At 37.3% G+C, this 26,499-nt stretch overlaps 2 protein-coding genes and 1 long non-coding RNA gene across 3 annotated transcripts; 1 reads left to right on the forward strand and 2 right to left on the reverse strand.

Moving 5' to 3' along the window:
- Window positions 1–3,582: 3,582 nt before the first annotated feature.
- Window positions 3,583–7,375, reverse strand: LOC145205349 (uncharacterized). The gene is made up of 3 exons (XR_013853639.1): window positions 6,942–7,375; window positions 5,560–5,620; window positions 3,583–5,323 (listed from the first exon to the last, which is right to left on the reverse strand). It is a non-coding gene; the product is annotated as an uncharacterized LOC145205349 (long non-coding RNA).
- Window positions 7,376–9,353: 1,978 nt separating this feature from the next.
- On the forward strand, window positions 9,354–12,125 carry LOC145204670 (cysteine-rich secretory protein 3-like). The gene is made up of 9 exons (XM_080077263.1): window positions 9,354–9,680; window positions 10,197–10,386; window positions 10,458–10,590; window positions 10,676–10,679; window positions 10,842–11,028; window positions 11,094–11,162; window positions 11,280–11,389; window positions 11,576–11,866; window positions 11,993–12,125. The coding sequence occupies exons 1-9, from the start codon at window positions 9,590–9,592 to the stop codon at window positions 12,061–12,063; spliced, it is 1,146 nt and encodes a 381-aa protein (XP_079933389.1). The 5' UTR covers window positions 9,354–9,589; the 3' UTR covers window positions 12,064–12,125.
- Window positions 12,126–23,231: 11,106 nt separating this feature from the next.
- LOC145204858 (uncharacterized) lies at window positions 23,232–24,051 on the reverse strand. The gene is made up of 4 exons (XM_080077464.1): window positions 23,804–24,051; window positions 23,683–23,714; window positions 23,511–23,613; window positions 23,232–23,317 (listed from the first exon to the last, which is right to left on the reverse strand). The coding sequence occupies exons 1-3, from the start codon at window positions 24,007–24,009 to the stop codon at window positions 23,519–23,521; spliced, it is 333 nt and encodes a 110-aa protein (XP_079933590.1). The 5' UTR covers window positions 24,010–24,051; the 3' UTR covers window positions 23,232–23,317; window positions 23,511–23,518.
- Window positions 24,052–26,499: the final 2,448 nt, after the last annotated feature.

Raw genomic sequence — 26,499 nt, forward strand, 5'->3', positions numbered from 1 at the left:
TGTTACCATAGATAACTTGAATTAAGTTATCTATGGTGTTACAGCGAGAATTATTTGTTCCGCTTGGCTGATTTAAGTTCTCCTTTATTCGTGACGTATTGAAATTTGAAATATTCATTTGCAGTCAAGTTAAGTGAATTTATCCTAATTTCTTGTGTTCTATTTTGTTTATAGTGAAACTGTAAATGTTAAGAACAATAGCCAAAATGCTGAATTGTCAGTTGTGGAACCTCTAGCCGCGTGCTAGTAAAGCCCTGGTTACCCAACAGTTGGTATGTTTTATGTTCTTATTTGATTTGTGTTTAACTTGTGTTAATGTGTATTCTAACCGTAACAGGACTTATTACAAGTAATTTGGAAGTAATCTAATGTAAAATATGACCGATTAATGTAGATTTAATTTGAAACCTTGTGTTGTGTGTACTGCTAAAACTGCTTATTGTGTAGTTATCGCTATGACGTCATAATGTGTACTTATGTATGTTATTTGTGGTTACAGAAAAACCGTTGCCGTTGCTATTGACGTTGTCGCCTTGCTGTTAGTCGTCAGCGTTGCCTTTTATCGTTGAACAAGATCATTCGTTGCTTATGCAAGAGTGAGACGTCTTGGAGGACAGGCTGTAGGACGGGCGCGTTTTACAAAAAGGGTTACCTAGTGTGACGAACGGCGCAGGGCCAGGCTGCGCACCTAGCGGTCGTTACAGAGAGAATGAAAGAGAAACTCACATACCAACTTTTAGTCGTGAAACAGGATACAGTATTCAGGCGTCTTTCCATCTCGTTCCATCTGCTAATTCCGCTACCAAACAAAAATACATCTTCGTTTCCTTCTATCCTGTCACAGGCTAAATAGAGGGCAATGGATTTTTCTTTTCTTCAATCGTTCTAAAAATCAAAATTTTCAGTTCTTTAAAGAACGTCCCACGTTGTTTGTATAATGTTCAACTGAATTTTGATTGTGAGTTGTGGCAAGATATCAAGCGAAGTCATGAACAAGATTTTCTTTTGCGCTCTCATTTTTGCTGTTATTCTTGTGACTGATGTATCGGGTAAAAAAGATTGGTTCGGCTTTGGGCGTGATGACATCGACCAAGCTCTCAATCAATTACATATAATAATAACACAAAGGTAATAGTAGTGTTTACTGCGTTAACTCGATATGATCTATGTTACATCAGTAAAATCTTTGATACACCATAAATCGTATATACAAATTTGCCGGAAATTTCAGTCTGATTAAGATTTTAACTAACATGGAAGTTTTTACTCTTGTGTTGCAGGAACCAAGCCAGGAAAATAGAGCGAACATTAGGTAAAGTGTAACCAGAGAAATTACAATTATTCGCCTATCGAACGTTAGCAATAGACTTCACAACTATACATAACAAAAAGTACTTGTGTAATGTGACGTTTATATACACTGTAGATGCAATGTTGCTGCCAAAACTTGATGATTTTTTGGACAACTAAACAGACCAAACATAGAGCCCAGGTAAAATATTAGTTATTACTAATGTCGTCAAAGTGTGGATTTACACATTGGAATGACACTTTCGTTCCGTTTTCTGTTCAACAAACAATTTTGCATTTTTACCCGTACAACATTACCAATAATATACAAAACAGATATACAACTCTATTTTTTACAGATCATCCCTTAATAAGATGCAGCAGTTTAACTGATTTTCCAAATTAATCAGACTAAAAATACCTTTTCGATTTCACTGCTTTTAGTTTGTTGTAAGCAAAGAATCAGAGTTTCAGACAGTTAAAAATTTCAACTTCAGATTTTTTGAAAGAATTAGTATACCATTGCCTTCCTTTTTAGTTTTCATATTAGACTTGCTCAAAATAAGCAAAGAGTAGTTTCAGATTTCAGTATTAAATCAAACTTTTGAACCCTGTTTTGTATAATAAATTGTTTAGCACTGTTCATGTTGCAAGAAACTTATAAATGTATAATGAAACCAACAAAATGCCCACATGCCGTGGAATATTTAGCACTGTAATTGTAAAAGTTAAAAGGAACTGTAGTGTGGTAAAATTTACTCTCAAACTCTGTCTAGACCAGAGTTGCAAGTCGGGCCGGGCTTTTCGGGCTTAGGTGTTTGTCAGAAAACGGGCCTGACTTTACGTTCCGTTTCCGCCATTTTTAGTAACAATTCTCTGGCTTTGCCCTAATGCCCACCCTACTATAAAACGTATTGTTTACCCCATTGTCAACGATTGTTCATTGTGTTTGTTGTCTTCTCACTTTTTTTCTTTCTCATACTTTGTTGCAAGGTTTTCGTGGATAGGCCTGTCAATCAAAATTTCGGGCCCAAACGGGCTTCTCAAAAACGTTTCGGGTTCGAGACGGGCTTCGGGCTTATACTTTCGGGTTCAGGCCGGGTTCGAGCTCAGATTTCGGGCCCGCTTGCAACTCTGGTCTAGACTTAAACGAAGAAAGATTGTTTTAACTAACGCAATAAGCACTGAATAGGCGAAGACCTAAGTTAAAATGACATTAAAGATAACGTAACTTGCTGTTTACCCTATTTTAAGCATACAGCTAAGGCGTTGACAAAGTCATGCTGTAGCAACGCAACAGTAAAGCCATTATGACGATAAAGGAAGAGGTGTCAGCAGCACGTGAATAGTTTAGCACAGTGGTTCCCAACAGGGGATCGCGCGGGATTAAGATGGTTAATAACCACTGGTTTAGCATGATGTTTTAATAGCAATAAAATGTTGGCTGGCAATGCTAGTTTAAGGAAGGTTTAAACAGTTTAACAAAGGTTAGATGTTATAAGCTGCGTAGGTTCCGATCCCGGGATATTGGCAAAGGAATCGTTGGATTTCGGGATTTCCCGGGGTCCCAACCTTGAAATTTCAAAAAAGACTATCGTTTACAATTTAGCAAAATGAAAACTTGTATTTTAAGTGTGTTTGATGGAATTAATTATTTTATTAACTGTGATCACATGCAATGTGACGTGGTGACAGAGTCAAATCAGTGTTGGTGGTTGAACAGGATACCGGATGCAGGCGTAATCCCAACTCCTCTGCACCAGAGAGAAAAGTAAGAGAGAGAATAAAAGAGAAACTTACAAATCAATTTTTAGTGAAGAAACAGGATACAGGAGGCGCCATTCCACCTCGTCTTCTTCACCAAACCACATCGAAAAATACACCTTCGTTTCCCTCTATTCCACCATAGGCCGAATGAATTTCAAATGATTTTTCAAATTTTTAATCAACCCACCAAGCAGTTCTTTAAAAAACGCCCCACGTTGCTTGTACTTTATTCAAGTACATTTCGGTTGTAATTTGTCGCAAGGTATTAAACAGAAGTCATGAATAAGATTTTCTTTTGTGCTCTAATCTTTGCTGTTATTCTTGTGACTGATGTATCTGGCCTACGCCACCCATCCCCTTCAGGTGACATCGATCAAGCTCTCGAACAATTACAGAAAATAATAACACAAAGGTAATAGCATTTTTTACAGTGTGCACTCGGTTATCTATGCTACATCAGTAAAATCTTTGTTACACCGTAAATTGGTTTATTAGAAACAACTTTTTCAGAAAACCCGTCTAATGTAGTTTTTCACTAGCATAAGAGCTTTATTGTTTTGTTTTGCAGAAACCAAGTCATGGAAATAGAACGCATACTAGGTAAAGTGTAACTAAAATTCACAATTATTCGCATACAAAACGTGAACAATAAACTACAGAAAATACTAATTAAACTAGACATAAATTCATAACTGGGATCAGCCCTGAAGCGTCTATATCAGTGGTTCTTAACCTTTTTGTAACGGCCGAACCCCTACGACATTCTTCAGCCTTTGGTCGAACCCCAAGTTACGTCCTGGTTTTTAACCCCAAGTTACATCCAGGTTTTTAACCCATTTTGTTTGGTGGGTCATAATTAGGTTTTGTTCAAACGTAGTGGCAACAGTTACTGTTTGTCATTTTGTTAAATTCTGACATCATAATACAAGCAACTTGTTTCATGATTGCTTTAATTCCGGCAATTTTTAGTTTTTACCAAAATGAAGAAGCATTTTATTTTTAGCATCTGTACACTAACATGAAAAAGATGAAGTAATAAGTTTTTGCTGCCAACAAAATGTCATTGTTTTTCTGCTTACGAACAACGCGAACAATGCTCTTTGTTACATCAAAAAAGAAAATAAAACCTGCAGGTTTGCACAACCATTTTGCTAGGACGGCCGCGTCACAGATTCTTATTTCACCAACGGCCGTCATTTACCTAGCTGCTTATTTTTGTTTTAAAATACTTGGTTTATATCATGTATTTACCATCTAATAGGGCCCAAAAAGCTCAGATTAATTTCTAGCTCGGTGCATAGATTAAGCTGCACAGCGAGGAAATCAGTCTTAAGTGTTTATGATGTCATAATGTATATTGTAATGCTTGTGGTACCTGTTTTGTTCGCATTGTTGGCACACAATAGGCGTACAAAAAGTCTGACACATACGGTTATTAGGCTGGTAATACTCTTTTTAGTACCACTATTTTTTAATGCCAAAACTGTTTAGAGCAGTTTAAAACACCCCTGCCTAAGTTTAACCTTCCAGTGTTTTGATATTGAGCGAATACAAATTGCCGTTTTTAGCGACTACAGACCCTAAATTTTGACAAAAAACGAGTACTTGTATTGTACTTCAAAAATACCTTTGTCGAACCCCAGATTCGGCGTTGCCGAACCCCTGGGGTTCGATCGAACACCGGTTAAGAACCACTGGTCTATATTCTCTCAACTTCACTGATGTGATACTGATCAATCTGGCGATCCTATACTACGAATCTGACATGTGCAGCATGAGGCAGGCAACGGTGCTTGTGATTCCACTTTCGGCGGATTCTCCACTGAGCCTGTGCAGCTCAGTTGGTAGAGCACGAGTCCCGGAAAGACTTTTGTCGGGGGGTTCGAATTCCACCGATTGCTAGATTTTTCTGGCCTACGCCTGGCCAAATGGTGGTGGTGAATGCTTGGTGACCGACTGATTCGACATGGCACCTTTAATGGGCCTGGCGTACTGTGGCTAATAAAAATGTAATGATGTTATGTAACGTTTTATACTTTGTAGATGCAATGTTGCGGCAAAAACCTGATAATTTTTGGGAGAGAGAAACAGACCAAAAATAAAGCTTACAGGTAAAATGTTCCAAACAAATCTGTACTCCAAACAAATTTGCATGTTAACTCTTACCACATTACCAATAATACAAAACAGACATACAACTTCATATTTTACAGATGACTCTTTGAAAAGATGAAGCAATTCAACCGGTCTTTCGATTTTACAAACGCTAAAAATAAAATAAGTATTCGGTTTCATTGTGTTTTGCTTGTTGTGAATGAACAAAAAAACAACAACAAAGTTTTGGACAGTTTAAAAATCTAAAACAGGAAGTTCAAAGCTCTACTTAGAATATTGTCTATTTTTAAGCACGTTTGGAAAATGATATTTCCAGATTAGTCGTGTTTAAAACATGCAAAGATTAGTTCATTTTCCGAGACAAATTTTGGGTTTAAATTTTGTGACCTGATTGGAAAATCCCAGGCTCGGAGTTTCTCGGGATTATTACATCCCAATCGCCGGGTTTCTGCGAATAAAATACGAAGCGATAAAGTACATTTAAGGTTTTTTTTACTTAAGCGACATGACCGCAGACTTTAAAGGGTTGCGTTAAAGAAGCATATAATCGTAAAGTAAAAGCATATTTGACAAACATATAATTGTTTTTTGTTAATCTTTTTTAAACCTTATAGAATAGCACGTGATAGTTTAGCACAGTGGTTCCCAAACTTTTTCATATTTTTTTCAAAACGGAACCTTTGCCATTATTTCGAGGTCTCGCGGTCCTTCAGCCTAAATGTGTATTACATGCAAAATTCCGCATAACAATCATCCAAAGACAGCATATGACATCACAAACAGGACAAAAACATTACGATTGTACACGAACAATTGCATTTTTGATAGTTGTCATTCAATAAAGGCCATTGTTTAGCAATGGAGACAGTCGATTTCTCAATTCTCTTGATTTAAACTTATTTAGTGGCACAAACTGACGCCAAATAAGATTATAGAATTACTTCAACCGCTTCGCGGTCCCCCCAAAATTGCCTCACGGACCCCTAAAGGACCGCGGACCCCAGTTTGGGAACCGCTGGTTTAGCACGATGATTTGTTCCCGAAATCTTATTTCGAATCCCAATCCAACGATTCGTTTGCTACAATTCCAGGATCGTGACCCCGCTGGTTTAGCACGATGAAAACATTAAAATGTTGTCTGGTAGTGCTAGTTTAGGCAAGGGTTTCATCAGTTTAACAAAGATTAGATGTTATAAGCTGGGTCACGATCCTGGAATTGTAGCAAACGAATCGTTGGATTGGGATTCGAAATAAGATTTCGGGATTTCCGGGGGTTCCAACCTTGAAATTTTAAAATGCTCTACAATGTGCACGAAAACCTTTCCTTGTCCCCATGCGCCTCGCGGGATTTATGGTTGTTATACCTGTTCTGAAGGGTGTTTTTTTTTCTACTGCTTGTTCAAATAGTAGGGCTAAGTAAATGTTTTAATGTTTGGCTATAGCTTACGATTTGACAAGATTAAAGCTCGTAATTTGAGTGAGTTATACTGGAATTATTTATTTTTTATGACATGTGATTATATGCAATGTGACGTGGTGACAAAGGCCAAAATCGGACCTTTTTAACCCTTTATTGTATGATAAATTGTTTAGCCTTGTGCAAATAACAAGCCCTTACTTTCCCCACACTTAAGCAGCACATCATGTTGCTGGGTTTGAATAGAAATCTTTGAGCTGTGGGCCAGACATTCATTTAAAAAAACTTGAATAACGTGTGTCTCACCACGTGCTGGGACTAAAAAAAAGATTGTGACTGAAGAACAACTAACCTGAGCTTACGGTGCACCAGAGTTGGTGGTTATAACAGGATACGGGATGCGGGCGTTTTTCCTAAAGCCTCTTCACTAGCTGTGGTGTACTCTTTTGAATCAATGCTCGATGAACAGCTATAGCGTTTAAAGCAAAAACTTCGATTACTGATGAGATTGGCGTGTGTGTTACCTTACAATATGGTTACGATTCCTGAACCCGAAAGAACTTTGAAAATTCGTTCTTGGATTTTTAAGCATCTTCTCTAATACCACTGTTGATATCCAATCAAGAAACAAAACAAGAACTTTAAATTGTACTATGAACCTAAAGTAATAAAAAAAACATATGTAAACTTATGAATACACTGTTGCTGCCAGGCATAATGTATCAACAAAATTTTAGCTCTTCCTTCTGTTTTTACTTTAATATGCCAACGTTTCGATATCCCATACGAGACACCTTCATCAGGGTAGTGACATAAATTGCAAACACATGTACCACGTGCTGTAAAATAAAGGTTTATGACTGAAAAAAACATAACCTCAGTATAGCATACAAGTGTTGGTGTTTAAACAGATTACGGGATGCAGACGTTATCCTAACCAGGGAGTCTAACCGCTTGTCATTCGGGTTCAGGTTCGGTTTGGGTTCACTTCGTTTTGTATTTAAGGGTTCGGGTTCGGTTTAGGTTTTCAAAAATCTATATTTTCATGTTTGGGTTTTGTTCCGGTTCAGGCAAATTATCCGGTCCAAACGGTTTGAGGTTTTTAAACCGGTTCAAATTTTTATTTGTTTAAACTTAATTCTACCCATCATCTACCTGGCCTTATCAAACTCCAAAAGAATTTTGACCGTGCACTGTTTTTTTGACACGCCCTATAAGTGTTATCTCGCGTTTTCTTCAGTGCGCTGTTAAAACAGACTGCATTTTTTACTCGTTTGGTTCCGGTTTGGGTCAACCACCAAACAAAATATCGGGTTCAACTCCGGTTCGGGTTTTCAGGAAATCGTAATTAGCGGTTCGGGTTCGGTTCAGGTTTAATGAAATTAACAGCTCAAACCGGTTCGCGAGTTCGGGTTCAGTTCGGGTTCGACGCCCTGATCCTAACTACTCGGCACCACAGAGAATGAGAGAGAGAAAGAGAAAGTGAGAGAAAGAAAGGGAGACTCACATTTCAACTTTTTGTGGAAAAACAGGATACAGGAGGCGCCATTCCACCTCGTCTCTGCTAACAAACTAATTAGAAAAATACACCTTCGTTTCCTTACATTACACCAATGGCTAAATAGATGGCAGTGGATTTTTGTAATTATAAATCAACCTAACACCTTTAGACTAACACCTTCATTCCGTTTTCTGTTTCAAAAATATTTGCACGTTACCAATAATACTCTTACAACATTACCAATAATACAAAACAGTCATACAACTTTATATTTTACAGATCGTCCCTTGATAAGATGAAGTAATTCAACTGATATTTCGAATTTATTAAGACTAAAAATAAAAAAAAATGTCATCGGTTTACTGCTGTTTGGTTGTTGTAAGCAAAAACATCAGAGTTTAAGACAGTTGGTAAAAATGTCAACTTCAGCGTTTTAAAAGAATTGGTATTCTATTTCCTTCTTTCTCTTTAAATTCCATTTTAGACTTGCTTAAAATAAGCAAAGAGTAGTTTCAGTTTGACTGACGCATTGATCGGCCCCTAACAGTGCCGGATTAACCATTAGGCAAAGTAGGCACGTGCCTACAGGCCAGTCAAAAATCCAAGCCACTTTACAACAACGATCTTTGCGACAATGATTTGGCAACACTGATAATTCTATTTGTTTAGTTGGCAACCCTGATTTTCGGGCCACTTATAAAATGTGCCTACAGGCCAGCAGACACTTAATCCAGCACTGACAAGGGTTGTGACTTTTAATCATTTTATCGCTGTTGGATCATTCGCAACAGACCGTGAGCAGTCTTGGAGCTCATGATATATATTTTAATTGAGTTAGCAGGCTCCCAACATACTTATGTGAAAAAAATGTTCTCTAACTTAAGAGATCTAGAACGTTGTACAAGGTTTATGAAACGAAGCAAAGGGTACTACCTAATTGAAATTAAAAATAATTCATGCCATAAACATCAACTTTGTTTGTGTTTCGTTTCCATGGGCATAAAGTAGTCGGAAGATATCAACCTGAATTTCACACCTTCTGTGCTCATCGAGTTACAGTGCCCAATTTGTGTCTTTGCCGCTGCTCTTTTGTTTCAGCAAAGCTATTCGCTATAAAGCCCATTTGGAGTCATTTTAGTTAGATTAAGGGGTACCCACAGATAAAAGTGCATCCATAAAACTTTTCACAATTAAAACAGGACTTTCTTGTCGCGCTGATTAGACGAAGTCATGCATTTATAGCTCGGTCTTATTAGAGAATATATTCTCATGTATACATGAGTAATGATTGGGTACGCGGTGCAAGCAGTGCACAGTCCTGATTTAGTCAGTTCCATGCCCACACGCTTGTTTCAACATCATTTGAAAGTTTATGTTTATCGGGCTTCTTGCTTCTGTTTGCGTTTTTAGATTAGCCGTCGCTAACCTTATTCATCAGCAGAGAAACATTCTCTGTAAGAAGTTAAGATTGACTATCTTGACAACTTCTTTTGAAAAAAATGGGCTCATTATTGATACAAGTTTTATTGTTTTTGATGGTTTTGCTTGATGTTGCAGTTCCTGCTCCATTCGGAAACAACACAGGATCAGGTCAGTAAAAGGTTTACTTCGGTTAAGTGGTGCGTTTAATGTGCAGCGTTGTTATAAATACGTACAGTTTCAAACCACCACATTAAACTATTGGTCCGCCGAAGTTTCGTTTGGCCGAACCATTTCGATCTATAAATGCCGTTTGGGCTATGTTTCCATTTTTTTAAGTGGTTTTAAATGTATAAAAAAATGCGCAAACTTTCACAATCAACAATTTTAAAACACAGGCCACGATGTATGCAAAATATTGGGTATCATATTTTGTGTTTTCTTTCAGTGCCAGTTTTTGGGTGTGTCACAAATAAGTTCACGTGCATTATAACAACTTACAAGGTTTAATTTCAAACATCCAAATAGGGGCCTGGACATTAGTCAGCTTGTAGCCTGAATGTTTAGTTTCAGCCCAAACTTTCATGGCGTTTGCCATTTAAAATCCTCTGGAACCGAGATAAAAAGGTCATGAGCAAAACAATATCAGACAGTTTGATTTCGTGATTACGCCTAATTGTTTTACAGTTGAATCTTCACTGAAGCGATCCAAGCGACAAGCAACACTTGTAGCAACTCTCGCCAGTTTTGACGTAATTAAAAATGCTTTCGTTGAAAAACACAACGCCCTTCGACGTACAGTATCACCAGGCGCAAGCAATATGCGTGAAATTTCATGGGACGACGATTTGGAAAGACTGGCCATGGACTACTCCGCGTAAGTGTATTTTACTCAATGTTGCACTAGAGTTTAACGAAAGCTGATATTCAGTATTAGTTTGTCGTTAGGAATTGTGCATTTGCGCATAGCATAGGATTGGGCACGACAATGTTTAGTGAGGTGGGCGAAAATATTCACCAAGGTATTACTGATGCATTGTCTATTCCCGAGGTTGTCACTCAGAAATGGTTTGATGACGAGGTAAGTAACAATCTAATGTATTTCATAAAATAAGTTAAACTATTGTCTGTAACCATTGAGTTCATGTCGGGTGTGTCAATTTCAGATGTGTAACAGAAACTTATTTGAACACGAATTGGTCCCGAAATAAAGAATTGATTTACAGCACGCAACATATCAATGCACTATCCGTGTACACAGTATAGTCAATTAATGCAGTTCGTGAATGCCTGGTTTAGTGGCAACACCACTGACGGGTTTTATTGTACTAGATGGGTTCAATTGGCAAAATCTGCTGGCTGCAACCGATTTGTTGTTAATTGCTTTTGCTTCTAATGTGCAGGTAATGTACTACACATACAACGGTAATACGTGCCAAGAAGGCAAAGAATGTTCCCATTACCTTCAGGTAGTATGGGCCGAAAGCTACAAACTTGGGTGTGGAATTAGCACCTGCAAGTAAGCCGCAATGTCATTTAATTCTTAACTTTATGCAAATAAATACTGTGTATAATTATTTAAAGCAATCTTCTCGCTGGAGGAGCATCGGGAATGATCACTATATGCCATTACGGACCGCCTGGACTTACTCGGTTAGAAAACTATATTATAAAATCGCAGATTTTTCAAGCTCAATGAATATTTCAAAAATTTAAATACATGCGTTTTTGTTGTTCAACACTTGCAAAATGTAAGTTTATATTTGACAGAACGATTATAAATAATGAGAACACATTGGACAGTCCCTATCAGTCAGGAGAGGCATGCTCAGCGTGCGCCGAAGGATTGCTTTGCAACAACAGTCTGTGTTACTCTAACGGTAAATGCAAAAGGAAGCACATTTTTTAGTCTTCAAGACATATTTTATACCTAAAACGTTTTTGCTTTACCAAGTGCTTTATATAACAGTCTATTATGTAGTGCTGTATAGCAGTTAAGCAAGTGTGTACTAAAAATATTGCCATTGACCCAACTTTCAATTCATAGTCCTGTAACATTTGTGCAGCTACAACACCCACAACAACAACACCTACAACAACAACGTCTACAACAAAAACAACAACAACTACAACAACAACGAGTATCACCACGGCACCAACTACCACCACATCATCATCATCAACAACAACAACGAGTACCACCACGGCACCAACTACCACCACATCATCATCAACAACAACAACATTAACAACACCTTCAGTAGATCCGTTGTCGACAACCTCCATACAAGAAACTGTAGATGCTACAGGAACAGTTCCAACCCGGAATAATTTTACCCAAAACAGCACCGCTGCAGGTAGATATTTTTTTGTTGCATACTAGGCCTGAACAGTTAACTTGCTATTACGGTAGTGCATATCATTTATTTCTTCTTTGTGTCTAAAGAAAGCGTGTTAAATGTTGAAATTATTTTTACTTATAGGGTCTTGGCAACAATCTTCGGTCGTGACGATGCTTCTTGTAACTGGGGTGAGAGCAATGTTTTGCCTCTAGGAATTTTTTGAGGAAGAAGTCTTTCCAATCGGTTGTTGCAATACACAACTTTTTTGCTTCTTTGTCAGCCAGCGATTATGTAGCATTGGATGCTTTTGACTGGCGTGTAACGCTTTTAGAAAATGCATCGCGATTTTTGGTTAGGTTTTCTAGCTATTATTTGCGCTTTTAGATGTAATTTTGTATCTTAGCGGTTTTCGGTTTAAATTATAGCGATGTAACATTTTTAGTTTGTTGTGAAGCTAGTATTTTGGGGCTTGGCAAACAGTGAACCAAGGAACACGTAAAAACTTTTTTTGAAGTAGGTTTTATGTTGACAATGTAACGAAACATATTATGTAGTGGAACAATTAAACATAGGCATGTTATATACCTGATGTAACCAAGTAGTTGTTGTGTAAACGACTGCGGTACGTTGCTTTTTTAGAACACCGTTCTCAAGTTTCACACAATAGGGTGCCATAGCAGCTAGCTTTGTTACCTGGCCGACACGTAAACTTGTTGTTGGTGTTGACGTGACAGAATCGATTCGTCACATCCGATAATGACGTCATTTAGTAACACAATCTTTTATTTTGGCAGTGTTGTTCAACAAATGCTTGTATCGCTTATTTTCTTTTCTCTTTACACCACTGTAGATGTATTGTAGCTTTGGTTTTAAACACTGTAATAAAAACCATTGTTGGTTATTTTTTGTCCAGAAACGTTTACTTTGTTTAAAAAATGCGATTTACGGTATCAAAGTGACATGCTTTTTAGAACTGGAACGTCTAATTAACGTAGTTTGAAAAGCCACTTGACTTTATACCTAGTTAGCATAATTGTAAATTAGGCGTTGGTGATTAATGTATATCTAGGCCCACCATATTTCCACCCCTAAAAAGGAGGACACATTGTTAAAAAAGCACGAAAAAATACTTCAAACGCTAACGTCATGTTGTTTTTAATTTATTTGGTGGATGCTACTTAAAAATACCAAGAAATCATTGCACACAATTTATAATTTTACCAAATTGCAGAATCATGCAATTAGCAAAGCAATATTGGCCATCTTCTCACGAATAACCGTAAGCGTACGCACGTCTATATACTATAAAGTAAAAACAGTGCTGGATTAACCATTAGGCAAAGTAGGCACGTGCCTACAGGCCAGTCAAAAATCCAGGCCACTTTAAAATCAGTAGAAATTTGGTCATGATTTGGCAACACTAATAATTCTAATTTTTTAGTTGCCAACCCTGATTTTCGGGCCACTTATAAAATGTGCCTACAGGCCAGCACACCCTTAATACGGCCAGGTTTTTTTTAAAGGTTTGGTTTGGGTGACCGCTAAGTAGTCTTAAGAGACCGCAAGTGTTTCATTTAAATACCAAAAACTGTAGTTGTAGTTGCAAGTCCAAATTTTGGGAAACCGCTGGAGAAATTTGGGGGACCGTTTCGGTCCCCCAAAACACCTTGAAAAAAAACACTGAATACGGCACTGGCCCATAATAAAACACATGAAATTTAGGGTTGCAATTTTGTGACTAAAATGGAAAATTCCGGGTTCTGCTTTTCCCGGGATTGTGAGTCCCAATCCTGGTATTAGGATATCGATCTAAAATGTACATTTAATGTTTTTTTTTGCTTAACGACACGATCGCGGACTGTGCGTTGGGCATATTTGACAACTATATAATATTTTTTTCCAAATCTACACGGCCCAGAAGAAGAGCACACAATTACTTTGCTATAATGCTTAATTTGAAACAATAAAATGTTGGCTGGTAATGTTAGTTTGAGCTAGGTCTTGTCAATTAACAGAGATTATGAGTTATAATCTGGGATACGATCCCGGGATTATAGCAAAATGTTTCTGGGTTGGGATTAAAAATGAAACATCAAAACTTTAATAAACACTACTGGTTTAACGTCGCTGTAATAGTTGAAGAAGGACTAAAGCAGTGGTTCTCAACCACGGAACCGCAGACCCCTAGGAGCCTGTAAAGCGTTTGCAGGGATCCGCGAAAACTTCCTACTTCGCGCTCAACGGGCATTGTAATAGTTGTTAACTTGTAAATAAACAATTAAATCAACTGGCATTTTTTGCAGCATCATTAAGCTGACACTGTGGTCCAATCGCATGTGGCTAGTAGGAAGTCACGTGGTGATACAGTTGAGTAGGTTTACGACGTTGAAACGTTATTAAAGTGGGTGATAGGTTGTTTTACTTAGTGTATTTGTTAATGCAAGGGTTTATAACAATTTACAAACATTTGACACAAACCAAACAGAGAAGACACTTCAGTACGTTACAAACACCAACCACAAAAAACACACGTACTGCCATGTCAAACAGCGCAGCTCACGACGCTGGAACACTGGGGGCGTCATGGAGTATGCGTGATGAAATCTTTATTTAACATACACTCTTAGGAGCGCCAATGGTGCATACAATTTCATACGACAAACTACAAAACCCCAGGCTCTCGTATACAGCAACGTTAAGTCATCAATTTTTTTCACGTTAATCGCATTTATGGAGTAAATTAAAGCAATAACATTTCAGAGAATAAACAATGTACAAAAATGTGCATTACAATAATAACCAAATTTATGTCAAACATAAGCCTGAAGATCACTTACAATTCAAGTCGGAACAGCCTAAGTTGAATTAGCGAACTGTACTGTTTTCCTAATGTAATGTCAGACAATACGCTTTTATCCCAAGCGTAGTGACTTCCCTGTTTTCGAAAAAAATTCGGCATAAATTGTGGCCCTCAGTGGCTTTTGAGCGTTGTTAAGCACTGTACATGTAACTACCCCCCTCTCTTTCCAAAATTTTGCTTTGCACTGGAGAGAGAGGAAGCGAGAAAAGTGTGAGAGAGAAGAAAAAGAGATTCACATCCCAACTTGTTGTGGTAAACAGGATACAGCAGGCGCGTTATTCCTCCTCGTCTCCTCTGCCAAACCACACCGAAAAATACACCATCGTTTCCTTATATCCGAACATTGGCTTTATGAATCTTTTTTAATTTTAAATCATCCCACTAAAATGAAAACTTCCGCACTAGCTTTATAAAGAACGACGCACGTAGCTTGTACTTCATTCAAATGCATTTCGGTGGTAAATTGTGGCAAGATCTTAAAAAGAAATCATGAACAAGATTTTCTTATGCGCTCTAAATTTTCTGTAATTCTTGTGGCTGAAGCAGGAGGCTATCGACGTAGAAACTGGCAACATTGTGGCCGCAAGTATAATTAAGTTTATTTCGCTTGGTGAGGAACACATAGCGACACAATTGCACTAAAGCCATTACCATGTCGGGAGTAACTGAGCAACCATTATGGGGAGCAAAAAAGTAAAGGGAACAGTTGGTGGATGGGGGCTAAACATGATGTAGCTACACCGTCATTAGAAGGCGATTTGATGACTGAGTTTCACAAGAAATTAGGGTTGGCAGTTGGCACATTATGGGTAAACACGACCGGGAAAAAGAAATTGGTTGAACCAGTCGAGGAAGGCTAAAAACTAACCACCTATGATTGGAAAAGAGGGTGACGACTATAAGTATAATTTTGGTTCAATTAATTTGTGTTTTATGTAAGCATATATTTTGTTATATGTTGGGATGTGCAAACATTTTTTTGTGTAAGTGGCCTTATAGCTATTCATCGTGCGTTGTTTCAAAAGAAAACACCACGTCCAGTGCTAAGTAATTAAGATAACGCCTGAACCCGTATCCTGTTTAATCACCAACACAGATGCGCCATAAGCTAAGATTTGACTCTATATGATGGAGGGGTAAGTCCTGGCCAATGATGCCATTTTGTCAAGCTGCTTCCAGTAACGTCTTTTCACCAGGTTGTTCCTTGTTTTAGATAGGCCTACGACTAATTTTGAAAAAAAAAAAACATTTTACAAGAGTCTTCAAAGAAGCCAGAAAGTTTAAATTAAACCTTTTTGTTATGAAAACAAAACCGTGACCGCATGCCAAGTGCTTTCAAAGCTTTGAATATCAAATTTTTAAAACTGTCCTATACTCTGATGTTTTCATTTACAATAACCAGTATGAAACCGAATAAATATTTTATTTTTAGCCGTGATAAAATCGAAAGATCTGTTGAATTGCTTGTCTTATCAAGGAGTCGTCTGTAAAATAAAGAGTTGTATGTCCGTTTTGTATTATTGGTTATGTTTTAAGGTTAAAAGTACAATTTTTTTTTAGAAAACAGAAACCAAAAAGAAAATTATTCTAATCTGTCCTTCAATATTACGACGACACTTGTTATAAACAATATATTTCTCCTGAGGTTTACTTCTGGTTTGTTTCGTTGTCCTGAAAATCATTTGGTTTTTGCCGCAACATTGCATCTAAAAAATATATAAGCGTCGCATTAACTTTTTGTGGGTGAACAACTTTGAATTTGTCCACTTACATATTACCTAGTATCCTTTCTATTTCCGTGGCTTGGTTCCTGCAAAACAGAGGTTAAAAGCTCTCATGCTAGTGAAAAAATCAATTAGACTAGGGTTACCATATTTGATGATACACAATCCCTGACAAATTTATCTCAGTTAAGTTAAACCCTTTTTTCAATCCAAACACTTCTGTTACGGAATAAATTTAGAATATTTGAAAGTCACACGGACGGCGACACGAGAAATCGTTAGATACGATACTTTGATTCCTGTCAATTAACTTTTTGCGTATAGGCTTCTGTTACACTTGGCACACCATATTCGTCAACAGTGAAAGCAAATGAAACTTTCCACGTAGCACTGAATGCTGTGTTTTCTTCAGATGCGAATTTTTATTTCTGTATTTAACGCATATTTTTGCACAACTAGTAACAAACAGGTATTGTTACGCGCGCACACACACTGCAAAACGAAATAGTAACCTTATGGCTTATGCGTTAACCTGCGAGCCGCCAGTTTAAATCATTACGTTTCATGGTATAGACGCGGTTGTAGCTAACTACTAAAAACTTTCTCCGTTGCTGCATTAATTTTATAAAATATACACATATATATTTTCTTAAATTCCTGACTTTTAAGTACATTTTAACATTTCTCCCTGACTCAGATTGAAACACTAAATTCTCTGACATTTCGGGAAAAATCCTGGCGTATGACAACCCTAGATTAGACGGGTTTTCTGACACAGTTGTTTCCAGTAAAAAGATTTACTGGTAAATACAGATTTTACTCATGTAACATAGAACACATTTACAGAGTTGGCACTGTAAATACAGCTAGTACCTGAATGAGATCATTTTGTGCCTTAGATGGTGATCTTGGTCGATGTCACCAATCAAGCCACCTTGCCCAGATACATCAGTCACAAGAATCACAGCAACAAGAAAACAAAAGAAGAGTACAAAAGAAAATCTTATTCAAGACTTCTGTTTGATATATTACAGCAACTTACAACCGAAATGCAGTTGAGTAATGTACAAGTAACATGCGCCGTTCTTTTAAAGAACTGCTGCGGAAGTTTAATTTTAGTGGAGTTAGAAAAATCCATTTCCCTCTATTCAGCCTATGATAGGACAAAGGAAACGAACGGGGTATTTTTCTATGTGATTTGAAGGAGACGAGGTGGAATGGCTCTCCCTGTATCCTGTTTTACCACAAAAAGTTGGTATGTGAGTTTCTCTTTTATTCTCTCTCTCAATTTATTTCTCTTTCTCCAGTGCAGAGGAGTTAGGACAGTGGTTCTCAACTGGTGGTCCATGGACCACTAGTGGTCCATGATGATATTTTGGGTGGTCCACAGGACGTCCACCAAATTTGTTGATAAACTAGAGATGATTGCATATTATATATTGAAAGAGTATTAAAATGTTAGCTGTTAATAATAGTATATCACTTCTTAAAATTGGTTTCAAAGAATTATGTTTCAACCCCAAATGGTTGTTTCGTATGCAAACTTCATTCTTGCTTCAAATAGAAATGGTCCACGATATTATTTTTACTGGGTCGGTGGTCCATGGCCCGAAACGAGTTGAGAACCACTGAGTTAGGATGACGCCATATAAAACACTTATGCACCTCAAGCTAAGGTTTTTTTTTTAGTCAAAAACTGTTTTATTTACAGCGCGTGAGTGTGTGTCTGTCTGTCTCTTTCTCTTTGTGTAGAGGCCTGAGTATTTAAGTGCATTCCTTAGATAAAACAGTAAAACAAACGTATCACCAAATTCCTAAATTACCGTTTTCACGTCGTAAACACACTCAACTGTATCACGCAGTCACATTTCCAGTGGTGATGCGATTTGACAACGTGTCTTTTGACATAAGAAATTTCTATTACTTTGGTTCAATGGTTCTCAACCTTAATTGTTGTCAGGACCAAATGGCAGTTTTTCAAGTGTGTAAGGAGCCGCAAAAAAATAACAAATAAAAAGGAATGCGGGATAACAGCAAACAACAAGAATCTGAATAGTTTATTTTTGTTAATAAAAATTCTATGTAGAAAACTTATTCTCGGCAATAGATTGATTAGGTTGAATTGTCGTTTCATGGTAATAATAATCTTTAGTAAATTTCTGAGAGCCGCGTTTGAGAATCGCTGCTTTGGGTTCATTAAACAATAAGAAGTTAATGATTTTGTACGTTGAGGGCATCAATACTGGAATCACCGAAGATGCTTAGATGTTTCGTGCTCATGAACCAAACAGTATTTGAAGATGACATACAAGTAAATCCTAATCCTTAAACGCTAGCTGTTCATCGTTTAGTGTTTAAAAAGAATTCACCACAGCTGGTGCAGAGGAATTGGGATAACGGCCGTATCCTGTATCCTGTGTAACCATCAATATCTATGCGCCATAAGCTGAGATTATTTTTTCTTCATTAATAAACTTTTTCTCTTTACATCACGTGGTGAGTCACAAATTTTTCAATTGTTTGAAACAAATATTTGGTTCAAAGCTCAAGGATTTTTTCACAAACCCAGCATCAAGTTGTGTTTGTGGGGATGGGAGAAGGTAGAGGACTTGTTACATGTACAAGGCTAAACAATTGATACTACAATACAACGTTCAAAAATTTGATCTAAGCCTAAATAAGATAATCACAAAAATGTTGTTTAATGTCAAATTGTATAGCTCTGTCACCACGTCACATTGCATGTAATTACAGTTCACACAAATTGCGAGTATTAATCTTCTCAAATTGTAAGGTATAGCCAAGCATTAAACCTTTTGCTAAGCCTTACTGTTTCAACAAGGAGTGGAAAAAAAACACTCAGAACATGGATTTCAACCACTAATCCTGCGAGTCGATTCGTTTGCAAATATCCCGGGATCGGAGCCCTGCTTATAACACCTAATCTTTATAATCGATAAAACCTTGCTTAAACTAGCATTGGTAGCCAACTTTTTATTGTTTCATTTTTCATAACTTTGTTTCATAATACTGTAACCGGTTTAGCTCCGGAAGTTTGATTGTTATTTAAGTGGGAAAGTGTTTAACAGAAGACCCATATTTCCACACAAAAAACACAAAGTATTAATGATTTGTCTTGCAATTATTAATTAATAGCCCAAATTTAAATTAAAAACGATTTTAAAAACGCTCAGCTCACCACGTGATCTAAGGAAAAACTGTGTTTATGACTGAACCTTAACTTAAGCGCATTTTAGTGTTGGTAGTTTAACAGGATACGGGAAGCGGCCGTTATCCCAACTCCTCTGCACCAGCTGTGGTGTATTATTCGCTTTAACATTTTTTTAACGCACAAGGCACAGCCGTGTCTTGTTGCAACAAAATACCGCACTTTAAACAAACGTATAAAAGAAAAAAATTATCGTAACGTTTCTTTCTTTCTATTATCAAATGTTTGTAAATCAAAATTGCACTAGAACTAAACTTCGTATCTTCATGGGATTGGGGGGATGGGACGGGACGAAAAATATCGTTTGATTTTTATTTTTTTTACTCCCAACGTTGACAATTGCAATGCAACATAGTCAATGTAATATGGAACTTTTCTTTTAATACTTTAGGTTCTTTTGACAATTAGAAGTTGTTGATTGTATACGTTGATTGCACATCAACTTTTGAATCACCGAAGATGCATAAAGATCGTAGAGGGAGGTTTCTTAGCATTTTTAGGATCAAGGACAGGCAACATGCGGCGTTCTTCAAAGAACAAATGCGGAAGTTTTAATTTCAGGTCTTAGAAACTAGGGATGGCCCGATAGTACTGTATCGGCGCCGATACCCGATGCTTCGAGCAGTATCGGTACTCGTCCGATACTTTAGCGGTATCGGTACAAGTACCGATACTTTTTTTGAGACTTTATCATGTGTAAAATTGAAAATGAAAGGAGGCAAAAAAACAACAATCATCAGCTGTGATAAAATATTTATGGGACTACATTTAAAAAACGCGTTCGTTTTGGATTTAATGAAATAATATGACCTAATTCGCTACAGCGACTTAATGCCGACTTAATTGGAAGGTTAACAAAGCAAATTTTCCTGCATTATATCATTTAGCAGAATGTTTTTTAGGCCTGCCATCCAGTAGTGTTGCTTGTGAGCGATTATTTTCTGTTGCTGGTAATATTGTGTCTCCTTTAAGAAACCGTTGGTCACCAGAAAATTTAAACAAACTTATTGTCATCAAGCACAATGTGTGAAATGATAACTGATTACTCATTTCAATTTCTGATTACTGTAAAAAAATGTTTAGTGCCAGTAGTTTAGTGTTGTTTCTTGGTGCTAAGACTAAAATGGTGAAGTGTTTTGTTTAAGTGGTTTATTAGACTGTGTGCGTTGTCAAATTAACTGTGATGGTAAAAAGCAGTTAATGTGTTAGACTCGGTGTGTTGTTATATTAACTGTGATGGGAAAACACATTACAAATACATCAGTTTGAAAATGTTGTTGCTTGTTTGCAAAGTATCGGGTATCGGTATCGGATCGCAGTACTTTTGGGGTAAAATATCGGGTATCGGTATCGGTATCGGTTCAAAATATTGGTATCGGGCCAACCCTATAGAAACCCATGATCGGATATAACAGGGGTGACCGCGCGTTCACACTGAGAAAAAAACGTCGTTCACACTAGACAGTTTTCGCGACGAGGCATCACGTTTTTTGCTGGTGTGGACGACAGGTTTTGACGTCTGAAGACAGGTTTCGCGATGAGATAAAAGTGTAGTTTCAAACCTGATGTTGTTGAAAAGACTCACTACTATCGCTAGTTTTATTTGATTTTTGGCAATGACAGATTAGAGTTTAACCGAACTATGCAGGTCATGTTTGAAAAAGTTCCTTCAGTTTGTAGACTTTTTTGCATGCATTTCAGTTTCATAAAAAAAGAATAAACAGGGATTTAAGTGGAAGGCTTTCAAGTGTAAATATATTTTGGACTCTTGCTAAACGAAAACGCAGACGTGTACAGCTCAATCAAGATTTCCCTTTTAACTCATTGAGTTACACACATGTAGACCCAATGCAATTTTTTGAAACACGGCTCTTTGCCGTTAAAATCATGAGCTGAACCTCCTCCGCACTACAAAGTTCATTCAATTTTGTGACTTTTTCTTTAGACCATAGTATTCCTCGTTCACTCATTTTAGGCACGCAAACGTACACTTCAGTTAACAAAAATAGACAGAACTTATTATAAACCAAGCTTTGCAGTTATTGCTAGTATAAGCCGCAATGCAAATTTAAAATGTTTTTAGTGTCAGCCCTGACTTACAGCTTCGATCTGACAATGTATTTGACCACAATGCACAAGCTAGCACGCTTCTGTACAATAATGTTTTTTTTTCGTTTTTCGGAATGTATGTTGGTTATTATAAACAGTCAGTCTATTGTTAATACGTGATAGATTGCATTGTTTTATCATCGGGTTAAAATACTCGGCAAGATGGGGAAATGCATATGAAACATTAAAGGGGCCGCAAACAAAGGATCAAAGAGCCACAGGCGGCTCAGGAGCCGCAGTTTGGCCAACCCTGGGATATAAGGAAACGAGGGTAGATCTATCGTTGTGGTTAGTTAGAGCAGGGGTCGGCAACCTTTTTTGCACGGCGGACCGTTTTTGAAACTAAAATTTTATCGCGGACCGGTCTTCAAAAAAACTACAAATATTTAGCAATAAATTCGCTTAAAGTAGTTTATCATTCCCGGGATATATGGGCAAAATGTTTTATAGCATTTAACCTAAAAAAATGTACGGCCCGGTAACGAACTTCTCGCGGACCGGTACCGGGCCGCGGACCGGCGGAGGTAGAATGGCTCTTCCTGAATCCTGCATTACCAATAAAGTGTGATTATGTGTATGCCTCTCTCTTTGTCTTATTCTATTTTTACTCTTTCTCTCTGTGTATAGAGGATTTGGGGATTGCAAAACATAAGTAAAATAGTAAACAAAACGTATCCCCAGATTGTAGAATAAAGGCCCGTTTACACTATGCTTGGCGTCTAAACAAACCTCAGACAACATTAAATTCGCTTGTTTAAACATTCACTGAATGTCTTTTAACTTTTTAGAGCATGATGCTTTTTCTTTCGAGTTCTTCCTCGATTTTCTTCAAAAATGGTAATTTTGAGGTATATTGAATTTCAACGGGGTTAAAGGTTTTAAACAGTTTATCCAAGATACACACTGTCTGCAAATATGGCTTCAAGATGTCACCGTGATTTCGTTTTTACATGGGGAAACTTTGTTCAAAGAGCTTTTGGCATGTGATAAACAGGACGTGCACGAAATGCATCAAGCAATTAAATCTTTATTCTACTATGCCAAACGTTTTTCTTTCTACAATCAACCTAAATTGGCAAACGTTTGTGTATTTCTTAGTGTTTTTTATTCACAGATTAGTATCAATACCACAACGAATGTTTGTCTTTATGTGTAGAAGTATTATACAATGCTTCTACAATCACAATATCTTAAAGACTGTTGCGTCTGTTCAAACCAAGTTACTTGTCCAATATGCCAAAAAAGTTACTACTATGGGTTGTCCTGTCGTATACGTGAGCAATGCAATCAGGTCTAGATAGCCTTTGTTTGTTTTAATTAACATTTTCGACTGATGCCTTTCGTGCTTTTTTAAATCTAGAATTTAACACCTGACTTGCCTTTAGCCAACACCCATTTATTCATCTAAATTTAACTTGCTCACTACTATTCAAATACCACCGAAAACGCACGAAAACGTTGAATGCAGTAAATTTATTGTGTAGGTTAGGCCGAATCAGATAAAATAAAACAAAGAATGGTGGATCCGTTCAAGTTTTCCAAATCTTCAAAATAAATAAAATTAACGATTAGTTTGAACAATTATTGAAACTTTTTCGGCAAGTTTTTAAACACTAGCAACCACAACTGTACAAAATAGAATAAATACATTTTTGTATGTTTTAAAATCAGATTGTTATAATAACAATTTGAGTCCTGTCATGAATCTAAAATACTCTTTTCCTAAAAACTATTTACCAGAGAAATTACTGCTCCAATTCTTCAGTCTCCTCTGGTTGTTGGGTTTCCAATTCCTGGACAAGGGTTTGGAATTCCTCAGATTGCTCAAGGTCGGCCAATTCTGCACAAAACAAGGACAGTCAAACTTCAGCAACACTTTTGGTTAAATCTAGGCAAAATAGATTCTTACCCTCTTCAGTCATGTCTTCTGGTGCCTTGTCTCTGAAAAAAGTCAAAACATATATTTTTATAGGTTGATATTGGAAAAATCTTTGGGGTATTGATATCCGAACTGAAGTTTTCAAACTTACCCGACGAGTCGGACTCCAATCCAGATTGGCTTCTTGTATTTTCGGTAGATGCGGATTCCTCTACGGATGATTCGGCCTCCTCTACGGATGATTCGTCGAACAGGAATACGGATCAATCGTCGCCGTCTTCGGCCGAACCAACCACCCTCAACATCAGTGAGCAAGACAACAGCAAAAAGAAGAGCAAAAAGTGCCAACTTGTTCATGGTTTTGAGTTTTTCTACTGCAAAAAAAAATACATTTAGTTTTCCCACATTCTAACAGAATCTCTGAGAAATTATGTTCTTTTTCAACTCCATGTTACTAGGCGTAACGTGAAAATAACAAAACATTTAACAAAATCGACAACCCTAGTATTTGTTGAACAGTCAAGTTAACAACAAACGGTTTTCACCCCATGCCACAATTTTGCGAATGCGACAACCTTTGCCCAAAGTGTCTGACGTTTTGGATCCAAACTCTCCATTTATCGTTTTGGATCCAAACTCTCCATTTATATGCAAAAGATTTTTGTTTTGTTTTAGACAGCTCTTATGGTCATCCATACGCTCCCGTCCGGTTTAGTAATCCTTAGCATATGGCACATATAATCGTGATGCGGTTTAACAAACTTCTAATCACTAAACACGCCGCGGAATTAAAAATATTATTTTTTAGAGGGGGGAGGAGTATATTACAGTACGTTTTTTTTACAACTACATAACAGAGTATTGGAAAGTCAAACAAATCTATTTAGATTAAAAATGCATTTTTAAAATGTTTTGTAGCCATTTGAAACTTTACGAAAACAAACACACCTTCTGTTAAGGTCAGAAATATTTTCAGATTCTCGCACTACACAACATAAGTTAGTCGTGTGTTTGGGTACTTATTATTGAAAAACTCCGAAAGTTCTTTTCACCACCTAATCTAGGTAGCCCTATGTTTACTTGTTGGCAAAAGCAACCCTTCCTTGATTTTTCAAGGCCCGTTATCAACATGAATAAATTGGTTCTATTGCAAAAAACAGTTCCTTGTCGATGAGTGGAGCGCACCAAAAGGTGTTGGGAATTTCATTAGATTTCTGATCGCGATTGCGATATTAATTTGTGCAAATTTTGTAATAGTTTTACCAAATCAACCGTTTTGGATTTGCTAACCAAAAGTTCACGAGGAAGTTAAACTAGGCAACAATTCAACTCAAATGTGATGTCAAATGATGCCATGAACTATGCAATATTCCTGTAGGTTAATTAGGTCAGGATGTAGATATGACTTTGTGAACTTGTGTTTACTTGCTTTGTGATGTTTACTGTGCTATGATTGGACGCTGTCGACCTGTATTCCCAGGGTTCTGTCCTGATAAACTCAAGAGCTTGAGAAGATCAAGACGGTGGTATCGATTTAAATTGTGGTGACGTTTAACTTTGAGACTTATAAGCATTAACATTATCTCGCTCGGGCGCCTGCAACATAGATCTGCAAGCAGGCCCAAGTTGTAGACTCAAACGTATTTACTTTTTCATTGCCTAAATGAGATTCAAAATTTGTGCACAGAATAGAACAAATACGATGCAAAATTGCAGAGCTTAAATTCAGACAAAACCTGGCTGATTTTATTTCAAAACGTCAGAACCCGACCAAAAACGTCAGAAATAAAAAAAATGAAAGTTGTATCTGCTGGGGATTTTTTACAAGCGTGTTGTCATTTTTTAACTGGATGAACCTAAATGCCTCAAGATTTTCACGGGCGGAAGTTTTTGTCCCTTTTATTTCCTTTCTTACGTTAAATAACAAACAGAGTCATAATCCGAACCGTTGGCGTTATTTCAAGCACTTTTGCGTTATCGACAAAACGTGATGCTAATATAATTCAATTTTTTTCACTGCGGGTGGAATAAGTTTAATAATGATTCTCGCGGGCCGCACAGTTTACATGCCCTACCGCTGTCTTTCCAAACTTTGTAAGCTGATTTTACGTCACGATTTCATTTCTCCTCTTTAAGTTGGTTAACTTAAACAGGCTAGCCAGTAGTAAATGGAAAAAATGAAATGAAATCGCGACATTGAAGCAGAGGTCGGCAACCTATTTTGCACCACGGACCGTTCTTAAAACTGAAATTTTATCGCGGACCGGCCTTTAAAAAAATACAAATATTCAGCAATGAAAACGACAAAAATAGTTTATCATTCCCGGGACATATCCCGGGAGTAAACTGTTTCAATGCATTTAACCTGAATTAGTATACGGACCGGTAGCCAACTACTCGGCTTGGCGGTTGCCGACCACTGCGTTAAAGGATATCAGCAACACGTTTTGCCGATAACGCAAGAGAATATGAAATGACGCCAACGGTTCGGATTATGACTCTGCTTGTGATTTAACATAAGGAAGGAAACAAAGAGGACAAAACATCTGTCCACCAAAATCTTGGGGCATTTAGGTTTATCCTGTTTAAAAATGACTAAGACAACACGCCTGTAAAAATATCTCCAGCAGATACAACTTTTATTTTTTTTAATTTCTGGCTTTTTCGGTCGGACTTTTTGAAATAAAATCAATCAAGTTTTATCTGAATTCAAACTTTGCAATTTTGCATCGTATTTTTTTTTGGTCCATGCACAAATTTTGAGTCTCATTTAGGCAATTAAAAAGTAAATACATTCGATTCTAAAACTTGGGCATGCTTACAGACCTGTTATGCAGGCGAACGAGC

The sequence above is a fragment of the Phallusia mammillata genome, chromosome 8 (assembly GCF_965637545.1).
Source record: "Phallusia mammillata chromosome 8, kaPhaMamm4.hap1.1, whole genome shotgun sequence".
NCBI classification, from domain to species: Eukaryota; Metazoa; Chordata; class Ascidiacea; order Phlebobranchia; family Ascidiidae; genus Phallusia; species Phallusia mammillata.

Bases quoted from the DNA above. Each gene is read 5' to 3' on its own strand.
- LOC145204670 (XM_080077263.1), top strand. From the start codon at position 9,590: ATGGGCTCATTATTGATACAAGTTTTATTGTTTTTGATGGTTTTGCTT. The intron at 10,387-10,457 runs GTAAGTGTATTT...GTTTGTCGTTAG, and splicing joins CTGGCCATGGACTACTCCGC to GAATTGTGCATTTGCGCATA. The intron at 11,029-11,093 runs GTAAGCCGCAAT...AATTATTTAAAG, and splicing joins TGTGGAATTAGCACCTGCAA to CAATCTTCTCGCTGGAGGAG.
- LOC145204858 (XM_080077464.1), bottom strand. From the start codon at position 24,009: ATGAACAAGTTGGCACTTTTTGCTCTTCTTTTTGCTGTTGTCTTGCTC. The intron at 23,715-23,803 runs GTAAGTTTGAAA...GACTTTTTTCAG, and splicing joins ATTGGAGTCCGACTCGTCGG to AGACAAGGCACCAGAAGACA. The intron at 23,614-23,682 runs GTAAGAATCTAT...TGTTTTGTGCAG, and splicing joins AGAAGACATGACTGAAGAGG to AATTGGCCGACCTTGAGCAA.